Source organism: Podarcis pityusensis, assembly GCF_964106645.2.
Source record: "Podarcis pityusensis genome assembly, chromosome: 3".
In the NCBI taxonomy this organism is placed as follows: Eukaryota; Metazoa; Chordata; class Lepidosauria; order Squamata; family Lacertidae; genus Podarcis; species Podarcis pityusensis.
In genome coordinates this window covers 28,436,105-28,451,384 of record NC_138026.1, presented here as the reverse complement: position 1 = coordinate 28,451,384, position 15,280 = coordinate 28,436,105, and the positions used below count along the sequence as shown (strand labels likewise).

Below are 15,280 nucleotides of genomic sequence, written 5' to 3'. Positions count from 1 at the left end.
GCACTAAGTCCCATCAGCTGTAGGTCAGTTGTGTCAGAACCAAGGGTACAATCTACACATACAGAAGTTGCCAGGTTCAATCCCAGGTATCTCCAGGTAAAGGACTGGCAATGTCCCCTGTCTGATATCCTGGACAGCTGCTGCCAATCAGTGTAGACAGCACTGACCTAGATGGACCAATGGTCTGACTCGGTATTAAACAAGGAGAAGGGGACGACAGAGGACAAGATGGTTGGACAGTGTTCTCAAAGCTACCAACATGAGTTTGACCATGCGGGAGGCAGTGGAAGTCAGGAGTGCCTGGCGTGCTCTGGTCCATGGGGTCACAAAGAGTCAGACACGACTAAACAACAACATGTTCCCAAATAAATTTTTAAAAATAAAATACAGCAAAGTCATTGTGGTTAGGTTTTACTACCTCCCAAATAAACCTGTCAACAGTGCCAACAGTTGCTACTAAAGCTGGTAAATTAAAATCAGGATTTAGTAATAATAATAATAATAATCACCAGAAGATTGCTGCAGAGATCCAGGTCCTTTACTCTTGGCTGACCTGTCAGGCCTGTTCAGGAGAAAACCAAACATGACTGCTCGTCATCACGTCTGCAATTTGCTGTGTCTAATTTACTTTTTGAAACAATAATCAGAATGGGATTCAGTTAATGAGTCCCGTGCAAGGACTTCTACTTGTGCAACAGGGCTTGCACACACACATACACACCCTGCACCCCCCCCCCCGCAAATGAATTGTGAAGAAGATCAGAAGAATGCCCAGAAGAGTGCAGAGGGGGCAGGGAGGAGAGGGACAATTATTCTATCTGGCAAACTGAAATTCTTGCCCCGACAGCAAGATCACCAATTGCTATGTTACTTCAGGTTATCAAAGTAACACTCTTAAATGGCATTTGCTGTTGGTAAGTAATTATCTGTTGTGTCCCCCCCCCCTTGCTGCTGTCCGTATGGAACCTGCCCAACACCTGAACAGAACAAAACACAAGGTGAAATCTTCAATAAGGATTAAATAACTTCAATTCTCTATTAAATAGGGAAGCGCAAATGACATTTCTGCACAAGTGCAACAAAGCATGGACTGCCATAATCAGGCAACAAGGTGAGCACACTATCTTTCAGCAACCTGCAGATCTTTTAGGAAGAAAAGGTGACACATTACCCAGAAGCAGGCTTTTTCTGAGAAATTCTACTTGGAGGCTGGGGAGGAAGTGGCGGCGGCGTAGGCTTGGACTGTGGCACCACTGGCTGTTTTGACTGCTGGCTCAAAGCTTCAAGAACACTGGCTGTCTTTGCAACGGGAGGTGGTGCTGAAGAGAGTATATCTATATATATAAAAATGCATGTACAATAATACGATGATGGTGAATGCTGGAATGTTTGATACGATTCCTACAAACAATACTATTGCTACCTAACTTTGTAATTTCTAAAATGTAAGCCAGTCCTTCAAAAACTAAGGCTCAAGACACAAGGAAGCTGCAATCCTATACACGTTTCTGGGAGTAAGCCCCACACTGAACTGAACAGGACTTATTTCTGCCTGGACACATGCTATATTGCATTGTGAGAGCCTGGACAAACTGGGTTAGTTTTAACTATGGTTTAATTAAATGAGCAAACTTATGAAGTTGGTTTGATTCATTAAACCACAGTTAAGACCTAACCACAGTTTGTCTGGGCTCAGACTGTCAAACTGTGGTTAGTCAAAAACCGAAGCAAAAGCTTCTACTTTTCTTCTCCCACAAGATGGGAGAGTGCAGAAGTTTGAGGCTCACTGGCTTAATGATAAACCAGAGTTTATAATTATGTCTGAACATAAACAATGCAGTGGGAGGCTCTGGCTAACTCATAGATTAAAACTGGAGCCAACAGTAGCCTACCTGCTATGAGGTACTTGTCCTGGCAGTGAGGCTAATCTTCATGAGAGGTGGTTTAACATGAGTAGGTAATTTTAAGTCACACTTTTAGTCGTGCATCTGTAATATGCCTTCAGAAGTAACCATTAATAGAGGAACAAGGTGTTGAATGGTTTCTTTAAATGTAAAGGTTCATCATTGTTCCACTCGATGTGTATGGCTTTAAGGGGCCAGAGCAAGGGCCAGAGCAAGATAACGAGACCCAGCTTTACAGCTGTGAAACATAGCAGGTGCTGCTGAGTTGCACTGATTAAGCTGTGTTGACAATTGGGTGTAGTATATAAGGAGCAGCACCTAGCTCTCCCATTACCCTGGGGGATGGGTTGGTGGTTGGGTCTGGTTTGTTGTTGATACATTTAGTGTAAATGGAGTTTTTGTTTTTCTTATTAAAACCTTCTTTAAGTTATTTTTGAGTCCCTTTTTAATGCATGGTCTCCCCAGCAAGCTCTCTGCAGCGCTACCATACTGCAAATAGCCAACACAAGGAACATTAAAACCACAATCTTTTCATCTTTTTAAAGAAACTTCCTAAAAGTTCAGGGAACAACCTGAATTCCTTGCAAAACTAATCTGAAATATCCATTCCTCAACAGTGTGTCGCAGGAAGTCTTAACAAACAGCATGTTGAAGAAGCCAGATGGAAAAGCAGCAGGCTCAAAACTACATCCACCAGTGAGGAAGAAACATGAGTTGTGGAATGGGAAGTTGAGGCCAACCGTGATTAGATGCAGCAAAAACAAAGGAAGCAGTGGAAAAGGGCAAACATACTTGTAGATGTTACACGCAATGGCGGAACAGGGGGATGGACAGTTGGTGGATCGGATGAAGACCTTTGCCTGCTTATGCTTTCCATTCCTAAAGAATTTGTCTTCCACAGTGTGTTTGATGAAGGAGTTGTCTGAACAGCACTGCCAAGAAATGAAGACTGAACTAAAAAGAAAGGAAAACACTGTGTCATTATCATAATCACTGCTGGCTGAGAAGCGATGAGAAAACAGCACCTTTTTCTTAAGTGGACTGACTGGCTGTGAGCCAGAGGCACACGTACTTCTGCACAAGGACTGGGTCATTTCTAAGGACTTGTTCACACCTGAGTGTTTCATCACTTGGTGACTAGGCTATCACAGGATAAGCACGAGTGAATGAGCTGAAATGGACCAATCATCAGACAGAAGGCTTTTGCATCATCTCAGAACAATACTTTTCAATGGGGCGCACATCAATTGATGCATAAAGCGCCCCCCCCCCCATTGCAGCTGCTTGGCTCCTGCCATACAAGGCTAAGCCTATTAAGATTTTACTAAAAAAAAATAGTACAATTGGGAAGGAGAAACTAATTAGGTGTGGATGTTGTTGTGGACATCACTTTGCACAAAATAGGAGATGTGGTGCTTCCAAAATTCAGCAGCGGGAGTTGGTAAAATAGGCTGGTGGTAAGAAACAGGCTTGTCTCCTCTTATCCCAGACAATGGGCTAATAATCTCCTGATGCAGTGGGGCAAAATAAGGCTGTGGTGGCTATTCTACCTGTTAGCTCCCACTTCCTGTCATCTGCCCTTCTCTTTTGCCTGCAGTAGCAAGCGGCTTTCCAGGTATGCCACACAGCAGTTCAGGCAAGGGGCATGTTGGCAGGGGAAGCAAAATGGGCAGAGACGGTCACTGCTATTTCTGTCCAGGAGGTCTTTATCTACAGAAGGTTTAACAATGTGTGTGTGTGTGTGTGTGTGTGTGTGTGTGTGTGTGGAATCTTAATAAAGCATATAAAGGTAAAGGGACCCCTGACCATTAGGTCCAGTCGTGGATGACTCTGAGGTTGCGGCGCTCATCTTGCTTTATTGGCTGAGGGAGCTGGCGTACAGCTTCCGGGTCATGTGGCCAGCATGACTAAGCCGCTTCTCGCGAACCAGAGCAGCACACAGAAACGCCGTTTACCTTCCCACCGGAGTGGTACCTATTTATCTACTTGCACTTTGACTTGCTTTCGAACTGCTAGGTTGGCAGGAGCAGGTATCGAGCAACGGGAGCTCACCCCGTCGCAGGGATTCGAACCGCTGACTTCTGACCGGCAAGCCCAAGAGGCTCAGTGGTTTATTCCACAGCACCACCTGCGTCCCACAATAAAGCATATGGCAAGACATAAATCTCTTTGAACAGTAGTAAATCGTAGTTTGCAGGTGAACAGTGGCAGATTTTTGGTTTTTTTAAAAGCAATTGTAATAGGAAAGAAGATTGCAAAGTTTTTGTTAGTTAATGAAGAAGCAAGGCCTGCACCCACATTTGCTGAAAGGAAGCGTTTAGCCAGACAGCACATTATTTATGAAAGCCACCAGGGCCTTATTTGGGTACAACCGACCACACCACTGTTAACTGTGTGAAGGGAGACAGTGGGGTCACCTCACCCCCTCCTGGCTGCTTCATCCCACAACAGAGCCCCCCAAGCTGCCCACAAATTGGGGGCATGTCTACAGTGGAGCTGCCTGACAAACATGTGCAGGCCGTCACCCTGAACATTTAGGGCCCATTCAGCTGCCCCATAGCATACATGCTATGTGTGTGGACGACTTTAGGGGCAGGCTGGTGGGTGAGGAATGCACACATGGCAAATGTACCTGGCTCCACTCTCGCAACTCAGTCAGTCATGTAATCCTGAATGCTTCAATAGGGCTTCAGGAGAATAAAAACAATAATCTGTTTGTGACACGTGCTGTGTGACTTCATCTTTTTAAGCCATTCATCCTGAACAAAGGAATATTTAATACATATTTTTGTCCCCAATAACCATGAACCGTAAGTGCCCTCTCTTGCAGGACCTATGATGCCAAGACCAACAGGCGAAGGAGTGGGGGGGAATTTACCGATGTGTATACTAATCATGGATTTAAAGCGTGTCTACACACCTGTGTGTTTTTAGACACCAATTTCAATCACAGCTGTCATCTGTGAAAGGAAATTCAGCTCTGGCAGTGTTTCTTATAGGACTCCTATCTTCATCTCTAGATAGGCACAGCAATCCTATACTGACAATGGGACAGGAACGGAGATATGCCACTGCCATTACACTGACAAAATGGCTGCCCTATGCAATGCATGTTCTCGCTGGATTGGGAATGATTGCCCTAGTAGCAATCATTCATGAGACTATGCCGCTGCTGACACCCACACGAAGAGAGCCAATGAACATATGATGATCAGGACACGCCCCTGTGCCCCAAATTGCACAAAACACGCAAGGCAATGCCCCAGCCCATAAATTCCAGAGGCACAGCTAGCAATAACACTGCTATAGCTAGTGCCCAAGCAACCCTTAAGACAGAGGGCATTATCCAACACTGCAGCTCCACTGGTGCAATCAACTTTCATGAGCACAACAAGAGTTACTGCTTTCTCTCCTTTCCCCTCCACCCTCACAATCATCACAGGAGGGTTGGGGGAACCTGGACCTGATCTGGGATGGGGTGGTGTGGTGGACATGGAGGTCCCATTGCACCAGCAAAACACATCCACACATGGCACAGCACTGGATGAATCCCCTTAAGCACCCCTCACAGCCACGATTTTGGAGAAAAGTACACAAAGGGGGAAGCAGACAGTTGGGAGTCTATGGAGCATATACATTCCTCTTGGGACAAGGGTTCAAGGCCCACCCAGGGAAAATCTCCCCAGCCAAGCGGGGAACCAGGGCATGCCACTAGGGCAGCCGCAGACACACACTGGCAGCAGAAGTCACCAGGACTAGTTGGGAAGCAGGAAACCCACCCTGCAACCACCACACAACAGTTCCCTGACTACTTAGCTGCTGCAGGAAATGGGAAACAGACACATCACAGGGAAATCACCAGGGACAAGCCCTAGTTGGGTGCAACAGCTCAGGTTTTACATGCTGAAAGTCCCTGGTTTCAATCCAGGGTATAACTCCACACTAAGAAATGATAAATGGTTCCATCCTCAGCACACCATGAGCCAATCAGAGGAGCAACAAACGGGCCAAAAGAGTTGTAGAACTGGGAGGGACATCCGAAAGTCATCTAGCCTGAGCAAACTTGCCGTTCTGGTGTCTACCCACTCCTGTGGGGCAACCCACCTGACCTTCTCCCCAGCACCAATAGGACAGCTGTGCCAGGAGTTTCCCAGCAGGCCTGTGGGGTGCACTGCCTAGGTACCCCCTAACTGTTGGGAGTGGAGTTCAGTGCTGGGTGTTTGTGCCTGGAATGAGGTACTTGCAAGGGTTCTAGGTGGAGAAGTGTTAACAACGGGCTCAAATTCCCACGAGTGTCAAGAGGGCAAGCAGTCTTCTGCCGAGCACTTGCGTTGCCCACAAAGTGCCCTGGTGCTCTGCGTCTGCTCACCAGAGTTCTAAAGGGGCCCAGTTCCACGTGACCCATCAATCAGCTCAGTGATGGCAGCCCCGTTTATAAACTGGCGGCGGTGTGCTGTGACTGGACCATAGTCTACGGCACAGAAACGATGCTCTGTCATAGCAGCATGAGTGAGCCAGTCGTCTGCAAAGGGGCAGCTATTTTTACCCCCACCTCCATTTTAATTTGAAGTCAAGAAGGGCAGCTCCTATTGGTGCAAGGCTGTGCTTTTGACAGGGGCCCTGGCGTGGATCGAAGCAATCGAGGGTATCGTTGCAAATGTGCTGCCCACAACTCGGCCTCATTCCAGTCATTCTGCCAGTATATCCGAGGTACTCCACCAGCATCTTTTATCGCAGTAGCAGCATATCTGGCACAGTGGGACTTTCTGCTAAAGCTGCTACTCAGCTGGTGTAACTTCAGCACAGGATTGCACCCTGAGACATTGTGTTCTCGAGAACCAGTCATTTGATTATGTGATTCTTTTCCTTTCTTGTCCTCCCACTTCTGCACTGTGAGTGTCCAAAATAGAAAGTGCAGATTCATCCCAATTTGAAAGAAAAGGAGGAAGAGGAGAAGGGACCCTCCGCCCTCCCATCACGAAGCAATTTATAGTTTCAATATACCTACCTGGAGAAAACAACCGTCAAGCTAAAATCTCCGAGAGAGAAAGAAAGAAAACTGTTGAACTCCACCTCCTGCAAAATGTTAGTTACCTTTCCCAATATTCCTGGGAGGCAAAGGAGGTGCACTTGTGACTGGTGCTGCAGGCTGCGAAGGAGGTGGGCTGCTACTGAGTATGGCTCCATAGGTCTCGTTCTGCAAGAGGCTCGGCATAAACCCTCTTTGCTTGTCCTTGGCTATATTGGCAGCATCTCTAGCCAAGGATGCCACGTTAGGCTGAAGCTGGCTCGATCCTAGCTGATAGAAGCTCACAGGCCTGTCCTCTCTTCGGTTAGGGCTTGGTTGCTTAAAAAGGAAGGAAGAATACAAGAGAGAATCAAGTGGGCAAGTGTTTCAAGACGGGATATAAAAAAATGCAACACACACTAGGGAGCTAATATCCGTTTTGCTTTAACTGAGGCTGAAATCCTAAGCACACTTACAGTTGCCCTGGGCTAGTTCAGGAGGAAGGGCAGGATATACAATAGGTAAAGGTAAAGGGACCCCTGACCATTAGGTCCAGTCGCAGATGACTCTGGGGTTGCGGCGCTCATCTCGCTTTATTGGCCGAGGGAGCCGGCGTACAGCTTCCGGGTCATGTGGCCAGCATGACTAAGCCATTTGTGGTGAACCAGAGCAGTGCATGGAAAAGCTGTTTACCTTCACGACGGAGCGGTACCTATTTATCTACTTGCACTTTGACTTGCTTTCGAACTGCTAGGTTGGCAGGAGCAGGGACCGAACAACAGGAGCTCACCCCGTCGCAGGGATTCGAACCGCCGACCTTCTGATCGGCAAGTCCTAGGCTCTGTGGTTTAACCCACAGCACCACCCACGTCCCAATAGGATATACAATGAAACAGAGTAAAAATAAGTAACACTCGGGCGCAGGTGGTTAGCTTGTGGCGTCTACAGTTGTGGGAATCCAGTTCCCATCAGGCCCAGCAAGCACAGCCATTGGTCAAGGATGATGGGAGTTGTAGTCCATCAACTTCTGGAAGATCACAGGTGGCCCATTAAATCCAGTGTTACTGAGTAAAAACACATAGGCCCATACTGTTAAGGCCGTGTGTACTCACTGTGCTTAAATTAACAGGCATTTCTAACAACAAGATGTCACTGTTCAAAATTTCCATTGGATATACATTTAAAACTAGAATCGAAGAAAACATTCATTTTAAAAAAACCAACCACCTCCCAATGATTAATAAAAGCAAAACCATCTCTCTCTCTCTGGAGGAAAGGGACATGTTTTAAATTAATCACTTGCCATTTTTGCTGACTTTGGTAAGAACTTTGTTAACTCTCTACCTGGTTTTGTTGTTGAAGGTTTATTTCAGAGAGACATGTGTCCCTATTAACTTCTGACTAAATCAAGGCAAATGGCTGGTGACTTTCTAACATTTCCCGATAAAAAGATCAGAGGAGCTGACCTCCATTTTTCTTCCCTACGAAGACGATTCTAGCCCAGCTCAAAGGCAAATGAACACACATGCAGTGGCCACACTCAGCCATGTCATCAAGCACAGAAAAGACATTAGTTGTGTCATTAATAGCCCTTAATCTTCTTTTCAAGAGTCCCTGGGGCCTGAAAGCCTATTAATAGTGAGTGAGCAGCAAAATGCTTCCTAATTCCCACCTTCACCACTGAGTTGGAGAGCAGCAGAGTTGAGGTTGAACAAAATGGCTGAGCGAAAACCTTGAAAGGCAGGCACAGGGTTTTGCAATACAAATACCACTTCCTACTTAAAAGGGGAACCTTCTGTTATGTTCCCAGGTACAAGTTGCAGCATGTACAGGTGGGGATGGGAACATCCCCTGCCTGACAAACCTGGAGAGATGCAGCCAATCACTGTAGACCATACTGAACTAGATGGACCAATGGTCTGACCAGGTAAGGTGGCTTCCCATGTCCCTATTTGTTCTATAATCTCTTCCTTCTAAGCAGCCCTTACATCCATCATTCAATTCTATCTTCATCAGGAACACAATGGTAAATGAGTTTCGTTTATATATTGCCTTAAGTTAAGCTGACTTCAAGCCAGTGCAAGAAGAGTACAGCACCATTAAAATTATCAGTAATATTTTTTTACAAAGAACACAGTGATGATAATATTACTTTTGTTCCAGGCAGGAACATTTCCATTTTTTTTTAAAGTTGGGTTTCTGATCTTCTAAATGCATACCTGTAAATTTCCATCCACATCATCATCACTTTCATCCAGGTCTTCATGAAGTAATCGCCACTCGTATTCTACATGAACATGAGAATTAAGTCTTCCAGCCAGAGCTTGGGTGAGCTAAGGTACCAAGAATGAGACACCATTCAGCACAGTCAGCTACTATAAACTGCCCTGTGTCCTTTGGATGAAGGGCAGTATATAAATTTAATTAATTAATGACGTAAATTCCCTTTCTTTCACATTATGTGAAATCTTGATTCGTTTCTTTCTTTCTTTAGAAAAAGCAACAATTTAAGCACTCAATGGATGCAAGGCACATGTCTGTTGTTTTCAGGTATCTTGAGAGGTCAACTAAAACAAATATTTATTTACAAGTTTTCCACCATTCTTGACTACCACAGAAACCTCATGGCAAGCTTCTAAATAATCCAGAAACAGTTCAGCTTCGGAGAACACACAGAAGAAACAAATAAATCTTACCAGCTCTTCACAGCGCGTGTGTTTTAAGCGTTTAGCTATATCGAGTGGCGTCTCTCCAGCTTCATTGGCTAAAAAGCAATGGGAAGAAAACGTCACATTCTTTCTTGTCTGCAATCTTATGTTGCTAAAAATGAATGTGACTTCTGAATCTGAAGGCAGAACTTGGGAGTTGGGGGGGGGCAGAGTGTGCATTTTTAGGAACCGCTCGTTCCAACAGGAGACAGAAAAATGCTTAACTCCCCAATAGTATAAAATGTGCTGCCTCAGTTTAGTGGAAACATTTTGCTCATAGTAAATATTCCATCATATTACCCAGTTGGATTCTGTGCCATTGGGTTAATACAGTATTTGTTATGGCAGGTTGAGAGGAGCTCCCTACCAGGACAGACTTTGCTTGTGTGCTCAAGACATGGATTCCATAAAACCTATTTTGTTGCACTGTGCAAAATATGAGCAAGCCAGGGCTGAACTGATACTACCCTTGCTGGTACCTTTCCCGGGAAAATCAGAGGCTCACTATGTCAGGTTCCTATTGGAAGACCAGACAAATGCTAGAACATTAGCAGTGGCAAAGTTTTTATTGGTGGTTGCAAGAACCAATGATCCCTATATTCTGAACAAAATGCTTGTTTAACCTGGAGGTAGGCTGTAACCTGGAGGTTGCTTTGTAACGATTTGCTGGGTCTCTGGACCATAATAAAGATTGTTGTTGTTGTTGTTGTTGTTGTTGTATTTGTTATAAACATTTAGAAAACATTCCCATAAGCTGGTGCGAGCTTATGGAATAGAGTGGGACACGAATTAAATCAAGTATGTACATAAATAACAAAGAACGGTGCCTTGCAGGCACTATGAAAACTCCATAAAAGCAGTGGTAACATAGTAAGCAAACATTTGACTTAACATACAAATTTACACACGGTCTCAGTAATCTTCATTTCAAGTACAGTGGTACCTTGGCTCTCAAACTTAAGCCGTTCCAGGAGTCCATTTGACACCCGAAACCGTTCAAAAACAAAGGTGTGGCTTCTGATCGGTTGCAGGAGCTTCCTGCACTCAAGCGGAAACCGCGTCGGACGTTCAGCTTCCAAAACCAAGGAGTGTGGTGGAGTTTCCTTCTTTTGAGGTCTTTAAGCAGAGGCTTGACAACCATATGTCAGGAGTGCTCTGATGGTGTTTCCTGCTTGGCAGGGGGTTGGACTCGATGGCCCTTGTGGTCTCTTCCAACTCTATGATTCTATGAAAAAACGTTCGCAAACTGGAACACTTACTTCCGTGTTTGCAGCGTTGGGGAGCTGATTTGTTCGACAACTAAGCCATTTGAGAACCAAGGTACCACTGTATTGCCTCCTAAAGAGCTCTACGTTAAACATGTAAAGAAACTGGCCAAAGTCACTGCAAGCGTCCATGTGCCCCTATCACCAATTGTCTGTGTGTGGCAGGGTTGCGGGATTGATTTAAAGAATAGAGGAGTCACTCTTTACCCTTTTACCTATTTCGATGGAGGCCTTCCCTCTCAGGAGCAGCTTGAGGCACTCAACATTATCTGTCAAGCAACAATAATGAAGAGCAGTGCTACCTTTGCCTGTCTGCTTGTCCAGGTTGCCACTATGCAGAAGCAAAAGGGTAAAAGTTTAGTTCATACGCACAGAGTAGTCTAACTCTCAAAAAACTTGCTTTCATGCTATCAACAAATATTACAGCAGGCTTGTTTTCGCTTTCAAACTAAAACCTTGCCTTTCTGAATTCAAATATGAAAATGAAAAGTGTTTAAATAACGTTAGAATCGCTCACCTGTTTTGCACCAAGAAGTCAACTATGTGGAGTGAGGTCCGATCAACAGATCTCACAGCGAGATGAAGGGCAGTTTCGTCTTGTTCCTGAAATCATATGGTGTGTTTTGACCAATAGCAAGCAAGGAAGGGGTGGTTTTTCTGGGGAGATACCTCCCTATTCTTTGTTACATTATGCTAAACAAAAATTTTAAAAACTTTACTATAGCTGGCTTTGGTCATCACTATCAAAATATGGCTTTGATTTAAGATAATTCATCCCTAAGTGATGATAATGTTAATTGTTCCAGGTCATCTAAACGGGGAAATGGTAGAAATATTATAATGACCATAACAATAATATTTATACCCCTGCTCATCTGTCTGGGTTGCCCCAGCCACTCTTGAAATAAACTCATCTCAAGAAACCAAAGGAACATATAGGAAAATGTACATGCATAGGACATTTAGAGAAGATAACATGTACAGCAAAGCTTCCCAAACTTTTCATGTTGGTGACACACTTTTTAGACATGCATCATATCGTGGCACAGTAATTCAGTCTTACTAGCAAACTGGAGGTTAAGCTAACCCCTTTCCAGCCCTGGGAGGAGCACGGGGTGTATGTGTTCGTGCAACACACCTACACACTGCAGCCGACACACTAATGCATTGCAACACACAGTTTGGAAAGCTCTGACGTACAATATAGGTATTTATAAACCAATGCTACAAGCCTCCAAACTCAGAGGGGACTGTTTGAGTGCTTTGTGCTAAACAAGAAGATGGACAGGGCAGACATGTCAAAGCACAGAGAACTGGTGGGATCTGGCTATCCCTTGATACAAATAACACAGAAAGCTCAAAGCTTAAGAGTTGGGATGGTGCTGTTCTTTATTGGCAAAGAAGGCATATAGGGTCCAGCAAGTAAGTTAATTAGAAAAACAGCGAGCTGAATTATTTTATGCTAATTTATCAGTCAACTCATTAGTTTTACAGAACTAATTGAACAGTATTAAAATGTATAGAAGCAACTATCATAGTACTTCTAAGGATTAAACCACTCTGGGGATTTAGCACTTGGCTAATAATGGTTATTTAATTTTCGACTGGTACTAGGCTAGTAGGATGTTAAGCCATGCTTCATTAATAATGGCTAAACAGAATTTGTAATTGTACTATCAAGGATGGATCAATAGCACGTGGAAACTCAGCCACATAGCAGTAGCTGTGTGTGAATATTCTGTGTGCTCGCTTGCCAAAGAGAAGGAAGAAGAAAGAGGGTGGAGAGTGGAAGATAAAAGCAGGTTTAGCAGGAGGCCCAAGTTCAAAAAATTTGAGAAACAGAGATGCAGAAGTTACACTCATCCCATAAAACTGCATTTTCAAAACAATAGACCTGAGATGGATCCAAACTTAGCCGTGTTTTGAACAGATCATGATTAATGCATGGCCCATTGATTTCAACAGGTCTACTTTAAGCATGGCCATCAGTGCTCCAATGCGGTCTGTGCACAAGCAGAATGGATTTCTCTTGCGCAATGGGATTTCACATTCTTCTCTTCCTCTCTACATGCCCTGAAAATCTGTTCTGGAGTATTGGGAAGCCCTCCAGATCAGTTGGGAGGGGGAGGGGTGCGCAGTGGGGAGGAGGCGAAGACCCCTTATGTAAACCGAAATCTGCTCATGGGATGTCGGATTTCACTCTATGTCTGGATCCATCCCCCTTTGTTTGGATATCCCATATCCAGTGGAAGGTACAAAATACTTTCACATTTATGTTTTACATTTTCTATGCTTAATAATGCAGTTTGATAACAGATGGATGAGCCATTTTGATAGATGCAGTTTTTCTGACTTCTTTTGCAAACAGTCATCCTTTTAACATTTCAAGTGAGCGACTGAGTTACGATCTCATTTCCACAAAAACAGCACATAACATGTTAACATGCCGGGAACAGAAGAAATTCTACACTTACATGCCCATTTGCGAGTGGAATTTTCTCTGTGAGATCCACATTCTCAGCATACACTTGAACCAATCCAAAAATGTCTCTGGTTCTGACCGCTTCACAGAGGCTCTGCAGTTTAGCCACGTTGTCCGAGTGTTTCTTCCTTGCATATTTTCTTTCAATATATTTGGCATTAATATAATCTTTTCTTGCATTCCTGAAATGAGGTGTGATTTTATTTTATGCAAACTCGAAATGAGACTCGCTTCACAAACAATATTACACAGGCTGCAATTCTTCAAATTACAAAAGAAGTCTGATGGGAATGGCTTGGGTTTCACTTTGAATGGCCTTGTTTGCATATCACAGTAAAGGGTTTACTAAGAATGCACCAATCTCATCCACTTTGCTTCCCTTCCCTGGCCCATAGGAGAAACAAACCACAATCCCTGTCTTATCATAGCATCAGAACTACTGATCATGGTTTATTTTGTTCCAAACAAACCTTGAAGCCAAACCAACCAACCTTGGTTGAGGATCATGGTTTGCTTGGAGCAAATAAAATAATAGTCCCTGGGTTTGGACATAATGCAAGGCCAGGGATCATGATTTGGTTTTCCCGTGTGCTAGCAGGGAGGAAGAAAGCAGGCGAAATTGGTGTGTTGACAGTAAACCGCTAACTATGGCTAACCACAACATGCAAACAGGGCCACTATGATCACTTCCCTCCATCTCTGTAACATATGTGAAAGTTTTGTAGTTATGACTGTTTACTTGTAGAAACAACAAACTGATTGATTGGGGTGAATGAATAAACGCTACTCGCTGCCATAAAAATCTGTTTTCTTTAGGTCTTTTTCAGGAAATGCATAAAATTACTTTGCAAATTGAATTAAAACTAATTGCAGGGTCATTTGATGGATGTGCTCTTCCAACAATTCAAGGGAAACCCCCTGCACTGAACTTAAAAGTCAGACTGTTCTGTTACCATTTTACATTATTTATCTTGAGGTCAGTTGCTTAAGTTTGCTGTCATGTGTGATTTAACATGGAATCTGTTACAGATTACAGAGGATAACCGGATCTCGTACGTTCCATTCAAACACCAGCTTTTAAGGCTTTAGTCTGCCTTTGTCTAAAAAACTGGAAAATCTGCAAGGTAATTTTAAGTCCCAACTTTTCTTCTTTGCTATCATTGGAGGCAGGGAGGAGTGTTTACCTATTAATTCTTCCTTTCTTGTTGCGCTGCTTGATCTTTTCAAGCTGTTCACTAGGTTACTTTTAATATAAATGAGGAACAGTGTGGTGTAATGTTGGACTAGGACCTGGGAAGCCGGAGTACAAATCCCAACTCAGCCATGAAGTTCACTGGGTGATCTTGGGCCAAGTCACAGTCTCTCAGGCTAACCTATCTCACGGGGTTGTTCTGAGGATACAAGCATGCCTGCCCGCTTGAGCTCCTTAGGGGAAAGTTGTGAGATAATTTTTAAAAAAATAAATTATTTGCTACTACAGTGGTACCTCGGAAGTCGAACGGAATCCGTTCCAGAAGTCCGTCCGACTTCCAAAACATTTGGAACCCAAAGCATGGCTTCCAATTGGCTGCAGGAAGCTCCTGCAGCCAATCAGAAGCCGCGGAAGCCCCATTGGATGTTCAGGTTCCAAAGAATGTTCACAATCCGGAACACTCACTTCCGGGTTTGCAGTGTTCAGGAGCCAAAACGTTCGACTCACAAAGAGTTCGGGATCCAAGGTATGACTGTATGCTGAAATTTTATTCAGAATGCACCTCAGCAGACCACGGCACCTTTCCCTGCCATTTCTTTACAAGCACAGATACCAAGAGTTACCTCTTACGTTTATAAAAATGTCACCAAACTGGATAGGAAAAAAAGATGTTTGATCCAGAGAGTTCTTGTGAAACGCCACTTGCAGGACGATCCCACAA

General features: G+C 44.1%; 1 protein-coding gene across 6 annotated transcripts in view; it reads right to left on the bottom strand.

Moving 5' to 3' along the window:
• Positions 1–15,280, bottom strand: part of ASAP2 (ArfGAP with SH3 domain, ankyrin repeat and PH domain 2) — a 505,514-nt gene that overhangs the window by 7,551 nt on the left and 482,683 nt on the right. For 4 of the 6 annotated variants that reach the window (XM_080999021.1, XM_080999019.1, XM_080999020.1 and 1 more), the window contains 9 exons: positions 13,360–13,549; positions 11,403–11,488; positions 11,101–11,216; positions 9,609–9,676; positions 9,132–9,245; positions 6,999–7,251; positions 2,697–2,858; positions 1,172–1,334; positions 510–562 (listed from right to left, as the gene is read on the bottom strand). In XM_080999021.1, coding sequence (XP_080855147.1) covers positions 510–562; positions 1,172–1,334; positions 2,697–2,858; positions 6,999–7,251; positions 9,132–9,245; positions 9,609–9,676; positions 11,101–11,216; positions 11,403–11,488; positions 13,360–13,549 — 1,205 coding nt within the window. The remainder of the gene's footprint in view (positions 1–509; positions 563–1,171; positions 1,335–2,696; positions 2,859–6,998; positions 7,252–9,131; positions 9,246–9,608; positions 9,677–11,100; positions 11,217–11,402; positions 11,489–13,359; positions 13,550–15,280) is intronic. The other 2 variants (XM_080999023.1, XM_080999024.1) reach the window with 1 other exon arrangement.